This window comes from Mytilus californianus, unplaced genomic scaffold, assembly GCF_021869535.1.
Source record: "Mytilus californianus isolate M0D057914Y unplaced genomic scaffold, xbMytCali1.0.p SCAF_5, whole genome shotgun sequence".
NCBI classification, from domain to species: Eukaryota; Metazoa; Mollusca; class Bivalvia; order Mytilida; family Mytilidae; genus Mytilus; species Mytilus californianus.
Genome location: NW_026262701.1, coordinates 12,916,689 through 12,938,286, shown reverse-complemented (window position 1 = coordinate 12,938,286; position 21,598 = coordinate 12,916,689). Strand labels below are relative to the sequence as shown.

The window sequence follows — 21,598 nt, the reverse complement described above, 5'->3', positions numbered from 1 at the left end:
CAAATGCTAACTTTCCTGTTTGCATTAGACCATTTTTTTGTTGTTGATATAACCCAAAATATCAGATTGATGCCTGGTAAGATGAAGAAACTAGACTACCGGTAAATGAAACAAATTTACCAAAATAAAGTAGGGGATTTTTTATAATTGCAAAACATGATATTACTGTAAATTCAGAAATTATTGCGAGGTTTTATTATTGCGACAAATGCGACAGAGTTGTAAACGCAATAATTTAAACTCGCATTTTGAAATATTTTATATGAACTAAACAGGATTTTTCTCAAAATCGTAAAAATTAAAATCGCATTTAAGTCTAAAATGACAAAATCGCAATAATAAATGCACGCAATAATTTCTGAATTTACAGTAATAGCTCATGTTTATCATAAAAATAGATTCAAAACTACTTAATTCTATGCTTTTGAAGAAAACAAAATTGGCAACCTTATTAACCTTTTGACTTGTCGATTGATACAATGGACATATACTAAATTAAAATGTGTCATAAATTAAAACTAAAATATTTGATACAAATTTTATTTCTTTTTTTTCTTCCCAGTCACTTCATCTAACAAATGTTTCATCTTCTTGTCTTTTAATTGATATTCTTTTGATTGTTTTTTACTTCCTGGAATTGCCTGTTCGTATCCTAGTTTCCTTTTATACAATACAGGTTTCTTTGTTTTAGGTTCCTCTTCATCATCACTGTCCTGTTAAATAAAAAATACTTAAATTATTTCTCCTAACAGTTATAGATATATTACAATATGTTATATAGGCTGCTGAAATATACTGATAATACAGATACTGTCACAAATATATAATTTATTATGTACTGCCTCATTGGTCTAGTGGTAGGGTGTTTGTCTCAAGTGCAGGAGGTCATGGGTTCCAACAAAAGTTAGTATAATGCAGGGGTCATTATCATATCACATCAATATGTTTTCATTCTGACATCATTGATATGCATGTAATATTTGCCACTGGTCATTAAACACCAATCCATCCATTCGTCAAATTTATAACTTCAAGTTTTGGAATCCAGGTGTGTTGATTATAGAGTACAGTAGAAGTAATCAAATAAGTCTTATGTGAATGATGTAACTATTATATGAAAAAAGTAAATTTGGGGTATATATCTATGCGACTCAAAGACACATATAACAGAAATGATGTGAACACACATGTAAGCCTTGTGACTATTTTGTAATTATAAGATTTAACAAGAATAAACCACAACTTTACCTCTAACTTAAGTGGATTATCCACAGCTTTACTACTACTTTTCTTCTTTTTATTTCCTGAGGAATCAACTGTAAAATATGAAGAAAAATGATCATCACAATTATTTTGTCTCTATACAATGACTTTTGTCGAAATAGCGAGACATAGCGATACTACATTCCGCCGGCGGCGTCGTTGGCGGCGTCCACAAATATTCACTCTGTGGTTAAAGTTTTTGAAATTTTAATAACTTTCTTAAACTATCCTGGATTTCTACCAAACTTGGACAGAAGCTTGTTTAGGATCATAAGATTATATTCAAAAGTAAATTTTGTAAAAAAAAAATTCCATTTTTTCCGTATTTTACTTATAAATGGACTTAGTTTTTCTGCCAGGAAACATTACATTCACTCTGTGGTTAAAGTTTTTGAAATTTTAATAACTTTCTTAAACTATCCTGGATTTTTACCAAACTTGGAAAGAAGCTTGTTTATGATCATAAGATAGTATCCAGAAGTAAATTTTGTAAAAAAAAAAATAATTTTTTTTCCGTATTTTACTTATAAATGGACTTAGTTTTTCTGCCAGTTAACATTACATTCACTCTGTGGTTAAAGTTTTTAAAATTTTAACAACTTTCTTAAACTATCCTGGATTTGTACCACACTTGGACAGAAGCTTGTTTATGATCAAAAGCTAGTATCTAGAAGGAAATTTTGATCCATTTTTTCCGTATTTTACTTATAAATGGACTTAGTTTTTCTTCCAGTCAACATTACATACAGTCTGCAGTTTAAGTATTTAAAACATTTATCAGTCAAGGGTACTACTTAAGCAACTGATTTTAGAATCACTTCCTCAAGTGATTTTGGCTGTGAAATATTAAAAATTTTCACACAGACTTTTTAAAATCACTGAAACAAGTAATTTTAGAAGTTGAAATGTAATCACTTTAATAAGTGTTTATAACATTTTCTTGATATTTTTCCCACAAGCTTGATTTTTTTATTGGTAAAAAGACAACAATTCCATTGAAAAAACAACTGTGTAAATGCAGAAATTGTCTTTTGCTTGATAAGCCTGACACTTTTACAGTTTTTTTAAAATATGCAAAAACTGGAATAGTTTGTAGATCATTCTAACTCTAAAGAAAACCAATCAGGTTACCTAATATTGTTGATCTTTGTCTGATAGTAAGAGTAGTTAATGAATTTTTGATTACAGAAAAATTCCCAAGGGTACTTTTAAAAGCTTTAGCGCACTAACTTACTGCCCAAGCGCACTGGTGAAATTAATATACAAAGAAAAAGGGATAATTGATTTATGTAGGAAAATTATAGAAAAGATTGTGAAAATATGGAAAATCAATGAAATTAGCATTTGAAGATCAAAGAAAACACTAAAATCACTTAAATAGGTGATAACTGAATTTATCAAATCACTGAAATAAGTGATGATGAAATCACTTGTTTAAGTAGCACCCCTGACTGTTTATTAGATTCATAAATTATCCTGGATTTTTACCAAACTTGGACAGAAGCTACTTACAATCAAAAGATAGTATAGAGAGGAATATTCTTATTTATTTTTTTCCACATTTTTGTTGAGCCTGCGATTAACAGTAAAAGTAGGCGAGACACTGGGTTCCGCGGAACCCTTACGAATTTTTTTAACATAACTACCCCATCATATTTTCTCTTATCTATAGCGGTTTTCAAGAAATAGACAAAACTATTTTATTCTTGTGTTCTATTGATGATAGCTGCCTTGTGAAGAGAATAAGGCCTAGTGAGCTAAAAACATTTCTAAAAAAAACACAAACTATAAATTTCATGAAAGTACAAGGGCATACAAACCTCCTAAAATCTCTTCGAATAATTTTCTTTTCTTCAAACTGGCACTCTGACTTTCCTCCCAATCTTTCTTTCGATGAACAAATTGGAAAATTCCAAAGTTTTTATGCACAAAAAGTCCAAATCTGTCTCCCCTTAGTTTGTGTTCCTGTTTTCCAAGTTCAGTAGCTATAGCAATTTTCTGGCTTGTATTTATATGTTTCCAAATCATTTCCAAAGTTCTGCTGCCATTTTTATTACAAGCAATGTCAATATACTGACCCTGCAAGAAAAAAATAAACAGTGATCATGACAAATACATGATCGAAAAACATTAAGTTTTATTTTATAGCGTTGTTGGGTTGCTGTTTAATTGACATAAACATCTTGTGTCCTCAGTGATATTGTTGTCTTTTTTCAAAACTACCTCTTCTTTTTTTTTGGGGGGGGGGGGGGGGGGGGGGGGGGGCGAAATGCATAATTTTTTTTGGAAATTGGGAAGTTTTGAATAAGAATTACAGCCAATTGCATTGAGTGTGTAGGTAAAGATAATATCTTTGGTTAGCTTGCTTGCTAGCTGAACCGTGAAGTCATTATTAGGTAAGGTATACTACCCTCCTTTCGAAGTAGCCTAGTCCTACAGACAGATAGATTGGTTATCTATCGGACTAGTCTACTCTTAAAGGAGGGTAGTTTACCTAACCTAATAAAGACTTCACGGCTCAGCTAGCAAGCAAGCTAACCAAAGATATTATCTTTACCTACACACTCAGTGCAATCGGCTGTAATTGTACTAAAACTTGAATTTTGTGACATTTTCAACCAGAAAGGAACTTTCTGGAGAGGGGAAAGAAACAGAAAAAATTACGGTACTTAATACATTGAAAACCACGTGTGTTACAAACACCTCAACGATTCTAATCAGAAACCTGGATCTCAAAAGCGCTTTCATAATATCAAAATAATAACATGAATACGAAATTTACGTACATTACTACCGATTGCCATCACCATTTGGGAAAAATGTATAACTTATTGGGAGGAATTTCATGCCATTTTTTTTTAGTAATTGGGAATTTTCTCTAGGGGAAAAAGCCGAAATTTCGGAGGAAATTTGAGGCAAACAATATCACTGGTCCTTTATCTCATAAGATACACTCCTTTTCCTTGATTGTACCAGATAACTCCAGGTATAACCATATCTTTACTATGACATTCATTTTTTAAACTGTGAATGAATTTGACAATACTCTTTGATTGCTCATTTTATGTCACATTCATTGCTCCATAAAAGATAATATTAAACAAACACTGCACTTATCTGGCCTTTTTTGGGGGGGAAACATAGTTCATAAAACTCTGCAATAATTATGTTCATATAAAATTGTCAAAGTGATATTATTTGTTTTGAAAAGATACATGTACCTTTTGGGAAGCCTTCTTAATCAAAATTACCTTTGTTGGTTAAGGTAAGGGGTATGTTGAATGTTTCTTTTGTTACTATAAATAGCATCATGTCAGTGTATATAAGGTATAAGATGGATGTAATTGCCATTTAAAACGGACAAACATCACCAGTTTTATTCTATAAACTCATCCCATTTCTAATTTTCAAATATCCCTGCATCCCTAATAAAAATGTTATTAGAAATAAACTCAAATTCCAAAATTATTTCAGTTTTAAATGTTATCACTTAACCAATTTTTACCAAAAAAATATTGTTTAAGCAAAATTTTAGTGACTTGTATATGTTGAAAGACATTTTACTTTCTTTAACAAGCAATATCAAATAAATAAGTTAGAACAATTTATGAGAATACAACTTTATCATTGTTTATATATATAAATAAACATTCAAAATTATGTTTTCAATTTTCAAAAGAATTTTTTAACAAAAAGGGGTGTAAATGACTCTACACTTTTATTTTAAACAAACTTTTCCATCACATTCCTAACATTCATATGGGAGACATTACTTTCCTATATTAACATTATCATATAAAAAAGGACATAAATTTTCTTGAACAAGTGTCTGCTGTGAACAAAAATTACCTTGATTCTAAATACAAATGCCTCTCTACTTTTTTCTCCAATTGTTTTGCTCTGGAAAAATGCATCTACCACATGACTGCCACATGGGTTACATGACAAATTCTTCAGCTCAACTGGTTTAAGTTCCAGTAAACTGGTAACCATCTGTTTAGGATTACCAAACTTCAACAAATGTTGCACTAACATGGATCCATGGTAATTAATATCTGTTAAAACTGGATTTTTTTTTGCTGGTTCTTTCTGAAATATATTCCTCATTATATTACAATTTATTTTAGTATTTTTTTTACAATTTATTTGCAGTCTATGATATTTTAGGATTCAAATGAATACAGTAATCATGTCTTATCTTTTGCATATGTAGTTTTAAGTATTCCAGGCTGTGAATGTTAAAATTAAAGTTTCAATGGTTCATAGTTCATTGAAAACGGAAAAAAAACATTCATATAAGTGGGAGGTTTTGCATACTATAAACCCTGGTCCATTGGAAGCTGTCTGTACCAAGTCAGGACCATGACAGCTGTAAGTAAATTATTCTCGTGAGGATTGTTTGAAGAGATTACCAGTGTTTTAAGAAGTAACCAGAATATGTGGACACTGATATTTTTAAAAATTGTCTTAATTAAATAGATTGTTATTTCCCTTCAGACATCAATGACTAGAAAAATTTAGTCCATACACTATGTGCATTTTCATAATTTTGTTTGTTCCCCAACATTATCGGATGAGAAGAGTAGTTCCTCCCATACACTAAAATTAACTCTTGAAATAAAAATTGGGCATGTTAATATAATGAGTGTGTGCATATCAGTGTCACTTTGCACCAATGGGAGACGAAATAAATATGTCCTTTAATATCTTGCAGATTATATGAATTAATAAAATGCTCCGCAGGGCGCAGCTTGATACGACCGCAGAGGTCGAACCCTGAACAGTTGGGGCAAGTATGGACACAACATTCAAGCTTGATTCAGCTCTGAATTTGGATTGTGATTAAATATTTGACACAGCATAGGTTTCTGACACAGAATGAATGTGGTCTAAGAACTTAAAAATTTTAAATTGGACATTCACCTATTATGGTCCAATATCCAAAATCTAAATACATGGTTAGATTCAGCATATCAAAGAACCCCAAGAATTCAATTTTTGATGAAATCAAACAAAGTTTAATTTTGGACCGTTTTGACTTAAATGTGGACAAAGTTGATAACGGGGCCCAAAATCAAAAATCTAAATACATGGTTAGATTCAGCATATCAAAGAACCCCATATATTCAATTTTTGTTGAAATCAAACAAAGTTTAATTTGGGACCCTGATTTGGACCAACTTGAAAACTGGGCCCATAATCAAAAATCTAAATACATGTTTAGATTCAGCATATCAAAGAACCCTAAGAATTCAATTTTTGTTAAAATCAAACTAAGTTTAATTTTGGACCCCGATTTGGACCAACTTGAAAACTGGGCCCATAATCAAAAATCTAAATACATGTTTAGATTCAGCTTATCAAAGAACCCTAAGAATTCAATTTTTGTTAAAATCAAACTAAGTTTAATTTTGGACCCTTTGGACCTTAATGTAGACCAATTTGAAAACGGAACCAAAAATTAAGAATCTAAATACATGGTTAGATTCGGCATATCAAAGAACCCCAATAATTCAATTTTTGATGAAATCAAACAAAGTTTAATTTTGGACCCTTTGGACCTCAATGTGGACCAATTTAAAAACAGGGCCAAAAATCCAAAAACTTAATACACGGTTAGATTCAGCATATTAAAGAACCCCAAGAATTCAAGAATAAAACCCCATTGAAATTGGTCAAGAAATAAGCAATTTATACGAAGTATCTTCTTTTGCACAATACGGTGCAATTGAATATTTCTTGCTATTGCGCAATACTGTACAATTGACAATTTCTTGCTATTGCGTAATATTGTGCTATTGGATATTTCTTGCTATTGCGCAATACTGTTCAATTGAAGATTTCTTGCTATTGCGCAATACTGTGCAATTGAAGATTTCTTGCTATTGTGCAATACTGTGCAATTGAAAATTTCTTGCTATTGCACAATACTTATTATATAATAATTTACACATCCTGTTTGGTGTGTATCTCCTACCATATCATTATTATTTGCTTTTAAATATAAATCAGATATAACCAACATAAAATGGAAAATTTTAAAAGAAAAAAAAAAGGAAAAAAAAAAATCCTCCCCCCCCCTTATGATTCATCACCCCCAAACTCAATCCCAGCCTTCCCTTTGTGGTATGATACCTTGCAGTACAATTTCAGAGAGATCCATACACTTAAACACAAGTTATTGTCTGAAAACTAGAAAAATGTGTTTTTTGGCCCCTTTTTGGCCCCAAATTCCTAAACGTTTAGGGCATTTACCCCCAAACTCAAACCCAGCTTTCCCTTTGTGATATGGAACCTTGTAGTACAATTTCAGAAAGATCCATACACTTACACACAAGTTATTGTCCTGAAACTAGAAAAATGCTTGTTTTTTGCCCCTTTTTGGCCCCTAATTCCTAAAATATTGAGGCAATTACCCCCATCATCAAGCCCAGCCTTCCCGTTGTGATATGGTACCTTGCAGTACAATATTAGAGAGATCCATACACTTGAACACAAGTTATTGTCTGGAAACTAGAAAAATGCTTATTTTTGGCCCCTTTTTGGCCCCCAATTCCTAAATGTTTCGGGCAATTACCCCCAAACTCAATTCCAGCTTTCCCTTTGTGATATGGAACCTTGTACATTTGTAGTACAATTTCAGAAATATCCAAACACTTACACACAAGTTATTGTCATGAAACTAGAAAAATGCTTGTTTTTTGCCCCTTTTTTTGCCCCTAATTCCTAAAATATTGAGGCAATTACCCCCAAAATCAATTCCAGCCTTCCCTTTGAGATATGGAACCTTGTGGTACAATGTCAGAGAGATCCATACACTTACACACAAGTTATTGTCTGGAAGTTACAAAAATGCTTATTTTTGGCCCCTCATTCCTTAACTGTTGGTACCATAACCCCCAAAATCAATCTCAACCTTCCTTTTGTGGTATTGAACCTTATGGTAAAATTTCATAGAGATCCATTCACTTAAACTAAAGTTATAGTGCGAAAACTAATGTGTCTTCGGACGACGACGACGATGACGCCAACGTCATACCAATATACGACCGCAAAATTTTTGCGGTCGTATAAAAATGTATTAGGGTATGACTTTATAATTCCAAATTTTAGGGTCAAAATAGTATCAGTCATATCTTCTCAAAAAGACATTAAAATAACTTACATCTGTTTTATTTTCTTTTTTTTCTTCACTGTCTGCCATATCATAATGTATTTCATAGGTGGTTAGTGAAAGCAACAGTGGTGCCACCTTGGTTTCTCTTTCTACTGGTTCCAAACAATGAAATGCTGCTTTTAGAGACTACAATGGTAACATAATTTTCATATTGGATACCATACTAGAATGATTATATTAGGAACCCAATAAATATTGATGTACTTCTTCAAATACAGTAAAAAGTTTCTCCCCTAAGTTATGATATTGTAACCTTTTCATCAAGAACTGATGAGGTATCTTTTATCTAAGTGTTTTTATTGTTTATTCTTTTATGTCCATTTTGTTAGTTTACTGAAGTGATTAAAAGTCTCAAGCTTGAGATCTAAAAAAAAAACTCTTTTTATCCGGCTACATATTCATTTGTCTGTCCAGAGTCAGAAATCTCAAAAGTGGTTGTCTTATATATAAATGTCATGTCTTATATATAAATGCCATGTCTTAATGTTTTTTGTCATTTGAAGAATTTGTTGCTGATGGCAGATTTTTGTTTCCTGTTTAAGTATTCACAACTTGTATAGACTCTACCTGCCTCTTTAAAAACAGACAAGCAAGAAGCCTTACATGGTCAGATCATATGTTTTCATACGTCATATGAATTTGTACTATGGGTGCTTTTTCAATGGAAATTGTGACATCACAATGCATTCTTAATAGCACGAAAACCCATAATACCAGGATACCATGAATTTATTTTCTTTGGCCAGAACCTCATAATAAAGTTATGAAGAAAAGTAAAACCGTTTTTATTTCAACCAAAAATATACTTATGGTCACTTCTTCAGTACTGTTAATTGTTAACATCAAATAGTAATATATTATACTATATAGTGATTGGAACAAAGGAATAAATATCTACTCAAGAACTACAAAATTCACACAGAGAAACTTAGCAGTGAAGAAAAGTGGAATTGCTATAATTTTTCTCAAATTTTATTATTTAATATTTTTTTATATTTTATTATATATATATCCTATTATGGTTGTTAATTTAAAATTTATAGTGATAAATTTATATGGTGAAAAAATGAAGAAACTGTTTTCTAATTTTACAACACCTGTTTCTATATATCTAAACTGCATTAACACTGAACATTTCCCTGATAATATTCTGGTTGTTTACAAGGTTTCTTACAAACCAATCTAATAGTATATATATAACACTTACTCTTAAAAGTTTTTCTTGATTACATCCCAGCCTGTGACAAGCCTCCGCTAGCCTAGTGACGACTCCTAAATGATTTACAGCTAACATGTCTTCTAAATATCCACATAATTCTCCAAATATTTCTTCAAACTAAAATGAAATTTATTTTAAATGATAATATTATCAATTATTCAATTTGTTGCCATAAACCACCATTAATTACCAAATATATACACAGTCATTTATTTCTTCGATATGAATACTTAAGAAGAAAATGATGAAAAATGCATATTAAATATTAAGATCATCTCATGATTTATTGTTTTTTTGCTAAACATCTACAGGTTTTTTTTTTAATGCATATTCAGCAGAAGTAAATTTTCCCAAAAAATTATTAACATTGTGTGTTATTGACCAATAACAAATTAAAAATATTATTTCTTCTTGGACAAAATATTTTATGATTAACTTTCTGAAACAAATGATAGAAAAAATTTTAATTCCTGAAATTTGAAAATATTCAAAACTGTATATACAGCGACATAAAACAAGGAGATAAAATTAAATATAAATCTAGACAGAATATATACTTTGACATAGTTAGACAAATATAAAGTCTTTGTCATAAAAATATTTACAGTAAATAATAGTCTTACATGCTCTTTTTCTTTTACATTTGTGATAAGTCTCTGAAGAATGAAATTTGAAACAGGATGTACTGCATACAAGAGTAGCTTCCCTTTAAATAACTTTTTGTAGAGTTCAGTGTAAAATTCTTCAGAACCCAGATTTAAAATTTGCTCCACCATAAAAGATCCAATTTCATCCTTAGTAATGACAGGAAGGCTACAAAACAAAACATGATATCATCAAATCATTCTCAGGTAAAATGGTAGCAAAACATAATTCAAATATCAAGTTAGTGGTCAGTTGTTCAGAAAATTGCTAACAGCTGTTGAAATCGACTAACATGGAAGTAACCATTTGTATGTCTTGCAAGAAAATCAACTAACATATTTGAGACTTCAGCTTTAAAAACTTGCACATGCTATCTACATCATTTTCATATGAATACCCCTTTTCTATTAGCCTAAAATGTAAATAATTTCTATATTTTAATAAGCCACTGACAGAACATTTGAACTGTTCAAAATTTTCTTAATAGAGAAAAACACATTAACTCATGAAATATATATTGCAGGCACTACTTCTAATGAGGAAAACATAAGAAAATTTAACTGTCCCTTTCTGATACTAAACATTGCTAAAGGGAAAAACCTATATTTCTTTAATTGAAATATACATGGGGTCATAAAACAAAGCAATATGTCTGAAAATTATTTTTTTGTTTATTACAGTAATTCATTCAACACATGCAGGAGTAAGAAAAAAGTTGAACATCATCAGCTTCTAAGATAAATGTATTATATTTATCACTGTTTATGTCCAAATACATGAAGTACTACAAAAAACAGATAGAAGTTACTCATGTACTTTTGCTTGACCATACCTCTCAGTGTTAGAATCAAACAGTCCAGGAATACAGATAAGTTTCTTTAAGTATTTTTGACACTTGTGGTCATTAACTCTGTGTAATACCAGTAGTACTGTCTGTATCAGAGGGTTATTTGTAGGATTACAAATCTCCACTGAAAATAAACACAAATTTATGAATTAAATTTTGTATACAAAATATAAGATGCTACACAAATACATGTGTAGTAATGATGCATGTATAAAAAAATGTTGTTTTCATTTTTCCTAGCAAATAAAAATCATAACCTTATTTATCTTAATTGTTTAATTTGTGAGCTAACCCCTGTGATTATCTACTGTTGTCTGCTTTGATATATGTATTTCCTTTCACTCAAAAGTAAGAGCAGGGATATAAATCATCAAGCAGTCACTTGCACTACAACTTGTTTGTCATGTTTGTTACCATACATAACTATCAAAATTGTAAACATTACAACATATATACTTACAGTCAGGGGTACTACTTGTACAAGTAATCTTTATTTACTTGAAGAAGTAAAAAAAAAAATAATTACTTATATAAGTTAATTATAACGTTTGAATAATCTCCCCTTAATTTTCTCCAAAAATTCACTTGTATCAGTGTATAAGTAAATTATTTTTACAATCCCACAAAAATTCTCAAGTTTTGAGATGTAAAAACATGCCTTTAATGATTTTTCCCAGGTTAGCTCATAATTTTTTATTAGAGTTCAATATTTCATCTCATTAATTCAACAAAGAAACTGATTGCGCAAAGATCTTAATCTTAAATCTTTGCACAAGGCCTTCAAAAATTGCTCCTTGGGGGCTTGTAAATGAGCAGTGTTCTGAAGATAACAGACAAATGAGATTTTCATTGTCCATGAAATTACACTTAAATGATTAGTTAAGACATCTGCAAAGGACAGACAATTTAAAATTCTATTAGAGCAAAGAAGTCCTAAGAATTCAAGAAAAGAAGATAGGATGACTTTTTCACTTATATAAGTAAAAAAATCTGAATGTCTAAGGGACATAACTAAGCCAATTTTTTTTTTACCTATACAAGTAAATAAAATACACTTGTATAAGTATCCTACAAATTTACTTATATAAGTATATTAATATTACTTCTTCAAGTAAATAAAAATTACTTGTACAAGTAGTACCCCTGACTGACTTATGTGTGTACAAAGATCAATTAAGTTGTTTCCTTAATTTGCCGTTCTAGATTCTTTTAAAGCATTCTGGGTAATATTTTCAAAAGCATGCACTAAAATGTTGTGATTGGATAACAACGTCTCACACAAAGGAAATGCTATCAATGGTGTGACGATATTTTCATTTTTAGTAACAAACAATGAAATTATCCAGTCCTTTAGATTTTGAAATGGTGAATTGTAGGTGTGCCGAAAAATCAATAAAACATTGCTAAATACATATTGAAAGAACAACTGTTATTACTAAACATTCTATAAATCATGGTATGGGTAAAATAAAATGACTGAAAATCCTGTTTGACCGGTTTGATGGTACATGTACAATGTTTATGTACAGTAACCATGGTAACCAATACAGAACTCATGGTTAACACTTGGGTTATCTAATAAACACCTTTTATGTAGAATGTACATGGTTCAGTTGTCATGTGCCTTCAATGATTTGAATTATAAAAGGATAATTTGTGGTGATAACTTTTGTGAATGTTTAAGCATATACAATTAAAACTTGTATATCAAAAATGTTTTTATAATTAAGTTTGTTATGGTTTAAATCAGGGATTCCCCTGGGTCAATTTTCATTTTTGCCAAATCAATATATTTTTCGCCACTAACAAAGCCAGTATTTACATACCTTTCAAAAACAGAAGTCTGAACTGTGACTGTCATACTTTGGCAGATGTGCAAAAACTACAGGAAAAATCATTTTAATTGATGTGTTTACTTACTATTTAGAGTATCAGAACTTAGTATCAGTTTGGTAAATTTCAGTAATACTTTCTTGAATTTGTCAGATGGGCTGAAATCATCCACATTAATTTCATCTTGTCCATCTGCAAAAAATTGCTCCAATTTAAGTAAAATACATACAAGCAATACACCATGTACATTTTACTTGGAATGTGTAGCAGCAAAATTTATTTACACTCAGAAATTGTTAAAACTTTAACTAAAGGCTATTATTTTAACAGTAACAGAATTATGAAAATGAAACAAAATCTCCTCTTTATAAAACTAATCAGCAAATCAAATACTCAATGTTTTTAGAAACGGCATCATTATAGTAAATAACGTGATAAATATTTAAGTGAAAATACATTTCTTTTAATCATTTCCTGAATTAAAACAATTTACCTTTATCCTGATTCCTTGAAAGACGGCTTCTAACAACTTGCTCTCCAACATTTACACCACCTAAAACTTGTAAAACCACCCTCAATATATGTGAGGCATACATATCTGTCCTTGCATCAGAAATGTTGTCCTTCAGAAAGTTACAAAGATTTAAGAAGTAAGTGTAAATAGTTTCATCCTCTGTATCCTCTTCATTTGAAATCTTAGACAAACATCGTGGAATTTGACAAATTAATTTCTGTAAAACATGGCTTCCAAATCTGTCTGACAATAATACAATCCAGTCTTGGCTAAAGGCTTTTAATAATTGTAAAATATTTTTGTTTTGTGCATCTTGTATAAGTTTTTCTAATACACGACTAGTACTTGCTAGTCTGCACACTTTTGGTCCATCCTCTTCAAGCTGATTAAAAACATTATCCAAAAACAATTCTGAAAGAGAAACGAAAATGTATATTAAAATGACACTTTAGTGATGTCATTGAGGACTCTGATATACATGTACCACAAAAAGTAGTCGACAGAAACTAGGAGATCTTGGATTATTGCCTGTGAGATAACTATCCACCAAAGACCAAATGACAAGGGTGTGAACAACTTGAGAAACTGTACGGCATTCAAAATGAGCATATCACATACTATATAAAAGGTCAAGGGATGACAACATGTGAAACAATTGAAAAGAGAGAACAAACAAAACAAAGCTTCTGATATTCAACAAGACATACAGACACCATTTATAATGTATATCTTGGTTTGTACTTAAGTGCATCAGGGTCGTTCTCATTTGCTCAGACTGAATTGATCAAAAGTATTTGAAAGGTTAAATTATATAATAATTTGTTATCATTTAATCCAAACATAATATGAAAATAAGGAGATGTGGTATGATTGCCAATGAGACAACTATCCACCAGAGATACGTATTACATAATGTTTAACCCATATACCATGTTTACAACCAAATTTAGAAATGGAACTTTGTTATTTGATAAGATCTGAGTTTAAAATGCAAGAGACTATATACAATAAATTTAGTATATTTATTTTAGGTGTTTATATAAAATCCACTAACTTTGGAATTTTGTCAGAGTAAAGGAGATTCACATAATAGTATGATATAATTAAGTTAATTAACAAATGATTAAATCTATATTGAAGCACTGGTATTGCTTAGACATGTTAGAAGTCTTGATTCCAAATATTATCTTTGGTAACTGTGCTTTATATGAAATATGAAAAAAAATCTTTTCTTTTCCAAATTAACATCTGGGTATGTATGAATACTGTTTTAAAAATCAAATTTTATAGATTTATGGCACACTTAACAGCTAAAACATTTAGATAGTAAACTTAAAACTAATGTTATATTAAAAACACATTTTGGTAAATAATAATATGTTTTCCGTTCAGACAGTTTTGAACAGAAAAGTAGCTTAGCACACCTTAGAATTCCATCACATCACTTAAGAATTAAGACAGGAAGGTAACAGCAGGGATAACCACAGCCTATTTATGGGTAGTGCTCCTCCATCTTTGAATTTTTAGCACCACTGTTTAATTTCCAGCACCACTCTTTAATTTTTTCAACATAATTTACCTTAAATTTAGAGATAAAATGAGATAAACTTGGAAAATAATTCTTACCGGTAATCAGTATAATTTGAAAGATTATAAATTAATCCGACTTGTTAACTCTGGAGATGTGAAGGATAAATATCATTTTCTATTTCAATGTATTAAATTTAATGATTACCCCAATCACCTTCCTATTTCAAGAAATTATTCAAATGTGTTCAAATTTTCTTAAGCTAATTATAAACTGAGATGGCTTATACACAAAGATCACTGCTGTTAGTTTATCTATTACTAAAAATATTTAAAAGGATGGCTGTCAGACATACAGTATGAGAGATACATTTGTACAATAAATATGCCTCCATGAAAAGAAAGAAATCAATTGCAATTTTCCAAGTTATAAAGGGGCATTACTCTAGAATGGTAATTTATAAGTGACTCATTGCCCAAATTGGAACTCTGTCTGGGAGTTTTGGTTCTTAGCATTGTGTATGAGTTTCATAAAATTTGGATTAGGCAAACTTAAGTTGGAGTGCGGAAACGAAAATGAGACAGACAGACTGAAAGCCGGAGAGACAGACAGAAGGATAGAAAGATGGTCAAGGGCAGTCTGCACCATTAGCCCTGCATTAGCCACTAGTTGAATTCCCCAGACTAGTAAAATTTTATTAGGACTAGTAACTATTTGCAAATATATGTTTAGACACATAAGAAAATTTTGGAATATTGGTCTTCGGACTAGTAGTTGGAAAAGATTTTGGTGCAGACTGCAAGGGTAACACTTAATGCCCCTGTTACTTACGACAGGGGCATAAAAATTGAGTTATTCCCCTTTCTTACAAAGCAGTAACTGTGATAATTGTATTTATTGTGTGTGGAAATGGTAATGATCAGAATTTTTGTACAATTTATCAGTATTTTGTGAACCTCTTTGACATTTCTACATTTTATTCTGTTGTGTTACCTTTGTTGAGCCTCTCGGCTGACCACATTTGTTTATAGTGAACACTGGTAAATCAATTTTTGTGAAAACCTTAGACGTGTTTTGCAGCTACAAGCTTCAATATATGTATATACTGTAAATTCAGAAATTATTGTGTGCATTTATTATTGCGATTTTGTCATTTTAGATTAACATGTGATTTTTATTTTTGCGATAGTGAAAAAAAAATCTGTATAATTCTTATAAAAAAATTCAAAATGCAAGTTTAAACTATGGCGATTACAACCCTGTCCCATTTTTCGCAATAATAAAAACATCTCAATAATTTCTGAATTTACAGTATATGCTTTATATATAAACAAATGTTTTTTATCATTATCAAAATTTGTAATTTATTATTGTTTATAAAATAAAATTTTATAAACTACTCCACACTTTTAAACCAGAACCATTTACATAATTTAAGAGCCTTAGCAGAAATGACCAGTACCATCAAAAAGCAACTTGGAAAATGCCTAGGAGGAACTGCAAAATTCTAAGAAGAAGATTTAATTCATTATTTTTTTTTTACTATAAAATAAATAAAAAGAACTTTCTTAAACAAAATAAAAATTTTGTGAAGCTATATTCGGTCTTGAGATGGTTTTTTGAAAAGTTTTTGATATATACTTGTACTCAATATAGCATGCACACACTATAAGGAATCTTAAAACCTTTTTACAGGTGTTTTGTTTAAAAAAAACTTTAACCACAGACTAAAAACCAAAATGTTGACATCTACATTGACTGAATGAAAGATCACTATGTCTCACCAAAAAATGAAACAACTTCATAGAAAAAACAAGCTGCTAGTTTGTATATTCATACATAATCAAATTATATTTTGTTTATTTTACTTTGAACATGTTCTGTACTTTTATTCAACAACAAGACTTAGTGATAGAAAAATTTGTAAGGGTTCCACGGAACCCAGTGTCTCGCCTACTTTTGCTGTTAGTCGCAGGCTCAACAAAAATGGGAAATAATTATTAAAAATTTTCCTCTAGATACTATCTTTTGAATGTAAAAAGCTTCTGTTCAAGTTTGGTAAGAATCCAGGATGGTTTATGAACCTAATAAATGTTTTAAAAACTTTAACTGCAGACTGTATATAATGTTAACTGGAAGAAAAACTAAGTCCATTTATAAGTAATATATGGAAAAACAGGAATTTTCTTTTACAAAATTTCCTTCTAGATACTAGCTTTTGATCATAAACAAGCTTCTGTCCAAGTTTGGTAGAAATCCAGGATAGTTTAAGAAAGTTATTAAAATTTGAAAAACTTTAACCACAGAGTGAATATGTGTGGACGCCGCCACCTCACACGCCGACGGAATGTAGGATCGCTATGTCTCGCTTTTGCGACAAAAGTCGCAGGCTCGACAAATAGACGAGATCGGTATGTTCTAGTTGGTCCCTAACTGGATGAACTGTGGTTAGAACATTAGTGTAACCCACCAGTTTTACCTCAGTAATGGGTCATTTTGCCCATGATTCATTGTTTGCACTGCATGCAGTCAATTTGTCCCAAAAAGTGAGTCATATAACACCTGATTTTTAAAATTCTTAATCCAATTAATTCTTTTTGTAATATAAGATGACTTATTACCCAAATATAATTTTTTTTTTAATAGAACATATTAAATATCTCTTTCTGGTTTCATGGTGAATTCTAATTTTAAAATTAACAAAATTGTAGAAGTTCCGTCTTTTTTACACTTATTTAGGTTTTTTTTTTCACATCTGTTGACAAGATTTAAGAATTACAATTAAAATTTCTTAATCATATTAAGACTATATGATCATCTATTATGTAACACTATATTTTTAGTGTGAAATGATATAATTAACATTTAATTGGAACTGATAAAAGAGGTGTCAACAATGATCACAATGATTAATTATTTGACAATAAAAAAATTATGATTGAGCAACACGAGGTTGAATCATATGTTCTTCACTGAAGGATCAGCAGTTCTTCATCCACTAGTGACACCAATTGTGTAAATCTTACCGTAAACTAACCTGTGATGAGTCAAAATCCTGTATAATAAGGCGTCATAAACTAGACGATAAAATTTTTTTTGCTTCTTGTCTAGCCCAACCAACTGCATTAATGGTTGGTACAAGTAAACTCTTACATATCCCTGAAACTTGACCAAGTGCAAAATATTGATATTGTTTGTACAAATATATGATGGCCAAAACCGATTGACAATAAATACAAATGGTAGGTCCTGTAATAGCATGAATATGATGAAGGTTGGGAACATTTTTACTGCCACTAGAAATGAGGGTATATTGGATAGGGATATAAATTTTGTCTTGCAACAGGCAACCTACTGACCCCTCTGAGAGTTGTTGCAAGGGTTCTTAATGTGCAGAGAATGTGGCACTCTCTTTACACAAGGCATTGAATTTAATGTCTTTATTGTGATGGGATGTGGCTGTGTACTTGTATATCCCAAACAGCCAAACGGATGCACCACTTTTGCAAGGGTTTATCTGTCGGTCAGATGAAGACCAAAGTGACCATATTTCTTTTCCCCATTAACCATTAGGGGAGGAGGTAAGAGAAAGAAAAGGTGTAGTTACAATTGTATATTTAAGGATATTTAGACAGTGGTCTCGTTAGCCCAAAATAGAAGGGCGCCGCGCCCTGGGTGCCTCAATCTGCGCCCTTCTGCCCTGACGCCTTTTCCCCAAAAACCCTTGTGCCGTTTTGGTAAATTTGCCTTTTGTTTCATCGATTTCTTTTCACAAAGTTAAATTACATATATGACACCAGGTGATTGCCCCCAGGTTAATCATGTCATTACAATCAATTACAGTGGATAAGACTTCAAAGGTGTTAATAACTAGGTAATTTAATTAAGACAATGTACCTTTTTGTCATAAATTTGATGAATGTGTCAGCGAGTGTTTTTAGCTTGGGTCGGCATTTTCGATCTCCAAGAAGAGTGTATAAATGAAGACTTTCGTGACTTTAGAATAGAATTTAAGTCATCAAAATACAACTATGCCTTCACAGAAAAGCCGTCCATCTCAACTTGTGAGCGAAATAAACGTGTTGAAAATTAATTTTGGAGTTACTTCCCCTGTTTTAGCTTATTACAAATTTGTGCTCCTTAAATATTATCTAGTACTAAAAATAGGAATAAATAACCAATTGAATACAAAATTATACAAGAATGTTACGTTAAGGATATTAACTGTCTTTGAACATAACAAAAAAAATATATTGCAATTTATTTTTGATAATCATACTTTTAGCAATCCATGTTCTATACATTGTCAATTAAGAAATTTGAAATTTCAATTGTTATAATGATGTTAAGCTGCAATCTTACACAAACGGGTAGTTTGAAGTCAAACTATCATGACATCAACTTGATGAAGCTTTACTAAATCATTCCTTAACACAAACATTGAAAAAAAGTTTAGAGGGCCAAAATCTAGCTGAAAATTTTGAAATAAGACAACTCTGTCACATGTATGCTAAACTATGAGATGTTTAGTTTATGTTGTTTTTTTTGGAAAAGGGGGGGGGAGAATAGTTAGTTAATTTGCCTCTATTGGTTTATAGTGATGTGATGTATGAATGTGTATTGACATGTTTTATGAACATGTCGTATGAATTACATTTTCTAATGCAAATTCTATAGAATAAATAATCAAAACAACAACTTATGCATCTTTATAAACAACAAATACAGTAAAAAAAAAATGTGAACTCGTGATACACACAGAAACATAGACAAAAGAAATGAACAGTGCCTTTTCCTTTCATAAAAAAGTGCCCTGACCTCCACTGGCACCCTAGCTGGAGCACTGTTAGATAAATAGTTTTGTCATGTTTGTTGTCTTAATAGTTTGTCTGCTCCGGAAATATTTATATATATGTCAGTTTTTTTAAGGTTCAGACTAATTAGATATGTGTGACCTAATATACAGATTATTTGCAAGCCATTTATATCTTCATCAGTGTTCTCCCCAGGATTTTTTTAAGGCGCAAAATTCAAGGGCGCGTAACTCTTTTTTTAGAGTGAACGTTTGTGATCTGAAGCAATAAGTCATAAATCATGACATGCAATATGAATTATAATGCTTTGTGTTATGTGTTTAATAATGCAGAGTATTAATGAATTAAAAGAATATATATATGAAATAAATTGATTTTAAACACAAAAGTTATTTATATTCAGTCAATTAAAGAAGTCAAAATATAGTTAACCATTGAAATTATTTACCAGTGACATTATACAGAAGCTGCGGCGATTCTGTACCCGTGTTGATTGTCACATATTTCCCGACGCACGGATTCACGATCGATGTTCAATGATCATTTTATTTAAAAAAATATGAGTTTCAGACGAATTTACCTTGCAAGCAACATTTTTTCACTTTCTATTAAAGTAAATCACTCCTCGTTATCTTTAATCAAACTTTATTTTATTTTTTTCAACTACTAATTAATACTTTCATCGTAAATATCTTTAGCAATGTGTATTCAAATTTATCATGTGTATTCAACACGTTCATTGGTCGTGTTTAAATAGATTCTTTTTCTCGACCAATGAAAAAATTCGTTATATAAATGGTCAAGTGATCACACACACGATGCATAAATACAAAGTATTTGCGATCTATTTCTTCAATTTCTGCACTGAAGTTTTTAAAATTTTTAATTTTCTTCAAAAAATATCTATCTTCTTGATGATCATTTACGCTATTACCTGATAACATAGTCCGATAAGGCTGAGATAAGCGTGGCTCAGGTAAAACTAATTATCAGTTATTGCGTAACACTGACCGACCCATCAGCGGTGATCAGTAACTTGACAATTTTAACCAACATTTATAATGACAATGTGAAAATTAACACGCTGCGGGATCAAGTATTAAGGGACAGCGGCCAATTAAGACGCTGCGGGATCTACAAAAATATTATGAAGGCGCTGCGGCACCGCAGCGTCATATCGGCCTGGGGAGAACACTGTTCATTGAGAATGTCAATCATGTTGCATATATAGGTTTGAGACCTTTTTGTAGAAAGTCTATCAAAATTCCTATATTTCGTTTTGTTTTGTATCATACATTGCTTTTCGATTTCGTTTCTCATTTAAGCACAACCCTGAAACCTGGAACAGCCTTCCTCTGAACCTTGTGATTGACTCTGTGGAGTCGTTCAAAGCAGCTGTCTCAACTTACACCTAGTCATGAGTCAGTAAATTTATCATGTGTAAATATTTTTATCTTAATATTAACAAAACAAAATAAAAATGTGTACTTTGTAAAAATGTCACTACAAACATGACAAAGTAGAAAGTAGAAGTAGAAGAAACAACACAGATTGTTTTTACCTCTATCTTCATCTGTAGAAAACCCCTCATTCAATGTCTCTGTGACTCGTCTATAATAATTAATTGTATTTTCATCAACCCTTTCTTTCTTTTGAGAAAAGTTTGAGTCATTTTCATCCTTGTTTCTTCTGCTTTTGCCCATTTTCGCTTGTTTTGAATATGTTTTTGATTTTCACATGGCATGAATTTTTACCGGA

General features: G+C 31.0%; 1 protein-coding gene across 1 annotated transcript; it reads right to left on the bottom strand.

Annotated features, from left to right (window-relative positions):
- Window positions 1–519: 519 nt before the first annotated feature.
- LOC127702570 (nucleolar protein 9-like) lies at window positions 520–21,597 on the bottom strand. The gene is made up of 11 exons (XM_052206823.1): window positions 21,402–21,597; window positions 13,478–13,909; window positions 13,072–13,176; window positions 11,137–11,275; window positions 10,283–10,472; window positions 9,648–9,776; window positions 8,429–8,566; window positions 5,113–5,352; window positions 3,084–3,342; window positions 1,249–1,316; window positions 520–713 (listed from the first exon to the last, which is right to left on the bottom strand). The coding sequence occupies exons 1-11, from the start codon at window positions 21,541–21,543 to the stop codon at window positions 540–542; spliced, it is 2,016 nt and encodes a 671-aa protein (XP_052062783.1). The 5' UTR covers window positions 21,544–21,597; the 3' UTR covers window positions 520–539.
- Between the last annotated feature and the right edge of the window lies 1 nt (window position 21,598).

Bases quoted from the DNA above. Each gene is read 5' to 3' on its own strand.
- LOC127702570 (XM_052206823.1), bottom strand. From the start codon at position 21,543: ATGGGCAAAAGCAGAAGAAACAAGGATGAAAATGACTCAAACTTTTCT. The intron at 10,473-11,136 runs GTATGGTCAAGC...TTTGTTTTGTAG, and splicing joins TTTGATTCTAACACTGAGAG to CCTTCCTGTCATTACTAAGG. The intron at 714-1,248 runs GTAAAGTTGTGG...TTTATTTAACAG, and splicing joins ATAATCCACTTAAGTTAGAG to GACAGTGATGATGAAGAGGA.